Raw genomic sequence first — 784 nt, forward strand, 5'->3', positions numbered from 1 at the left:
GTGAATTTTTTCAAAAAATAGCAAAGCACTTGAAAAATTAGTAATTCAAAACAGACAATTAACAACTTCGTATATAAACAAAAACAATAAAGAAACTAATAAAGCCACTTTGAAGAATTTCGAAAAAAACTAAACCAGATCATAGTAGTAGAAAAATGAGTGAAGCTACCTGCGTGATGAGGAGAAATTTGGTATTGAAGCGATAGGAGACCGACGAAGTTTGGATAGAGATGGCTGCATACAACTTATCCTTTGGTTGCGGCATGGATAGAACTAGAACTACTGTTATCATTGCCCACCTGAAATAAAAACAAGGTTTGGCAAGAATAAGTTAACATTAAAGAATATAGTTTCTCACACTCGGCATAATTTTGAAAAAAAAAGAGCTCCACCTACCAGGAATATAATAGTACTCCGTCTCATTATTTCTACCCACCAGCTCGAGCCTTCGCCGCTTCGCAGCTCTTTCGCTGACAACAGCCTTCGTGGCTTTAGGGCACCATTCCGAAGAATGGAGCTCCATCATGGCTGCGATTTCTTCAATGGTGCGTACATGCGCCATTCTGACGAAATGGCCACATTTGTGGCAAAAGCCTGAAAGGAGATAAATTATATCAAAAATGTTCCAGCAAATTTACTTGCAAAGAAATTTCTTCAAAAAAAATGTATATATTAAATATATATATATATATATATATATATATATATATATATATATATATATATATATATAATAATATATAATAATAAATAAATATAATAATAATATATATATATATATATA

At 31.9% G+C, this 784-nt stretch overlaps 1 protein-coding gene across 1 annotated transcript; it reads right to left on the reverse strand.

Moving 5' to 3' along the window:
• Positions 1-392: 392 nt before the first annotated feature.
• Positions 393-562, reverse strand: LOAG_19272 (hypothetical protein; the record flags this gene model as incomplete). The annotated part of the gene is made up of 1 exon (XM_020451924.1): positions 393-562. A coding segment is annotated over one exon (168 nt), but the record flags the coding sequence as incomplete, so codon positions are not given.
• Positions 563-784: the final 222 nt, after the last annotated feature.

The sequence above is a fragment of the Loa loa genome (genome assembly GCF_000183805.2).
Source record: "Loa loa unplaced genomic scaffold supercont3.4317, whole genome shotgun sequence".
In the NCBI taxonomy this organism is placed as follows: Eukaryota; Metazoa; Nematoda; class Chromadorea; order Rhabditida; family Onchocercidae; genus Loa; species Loa loa.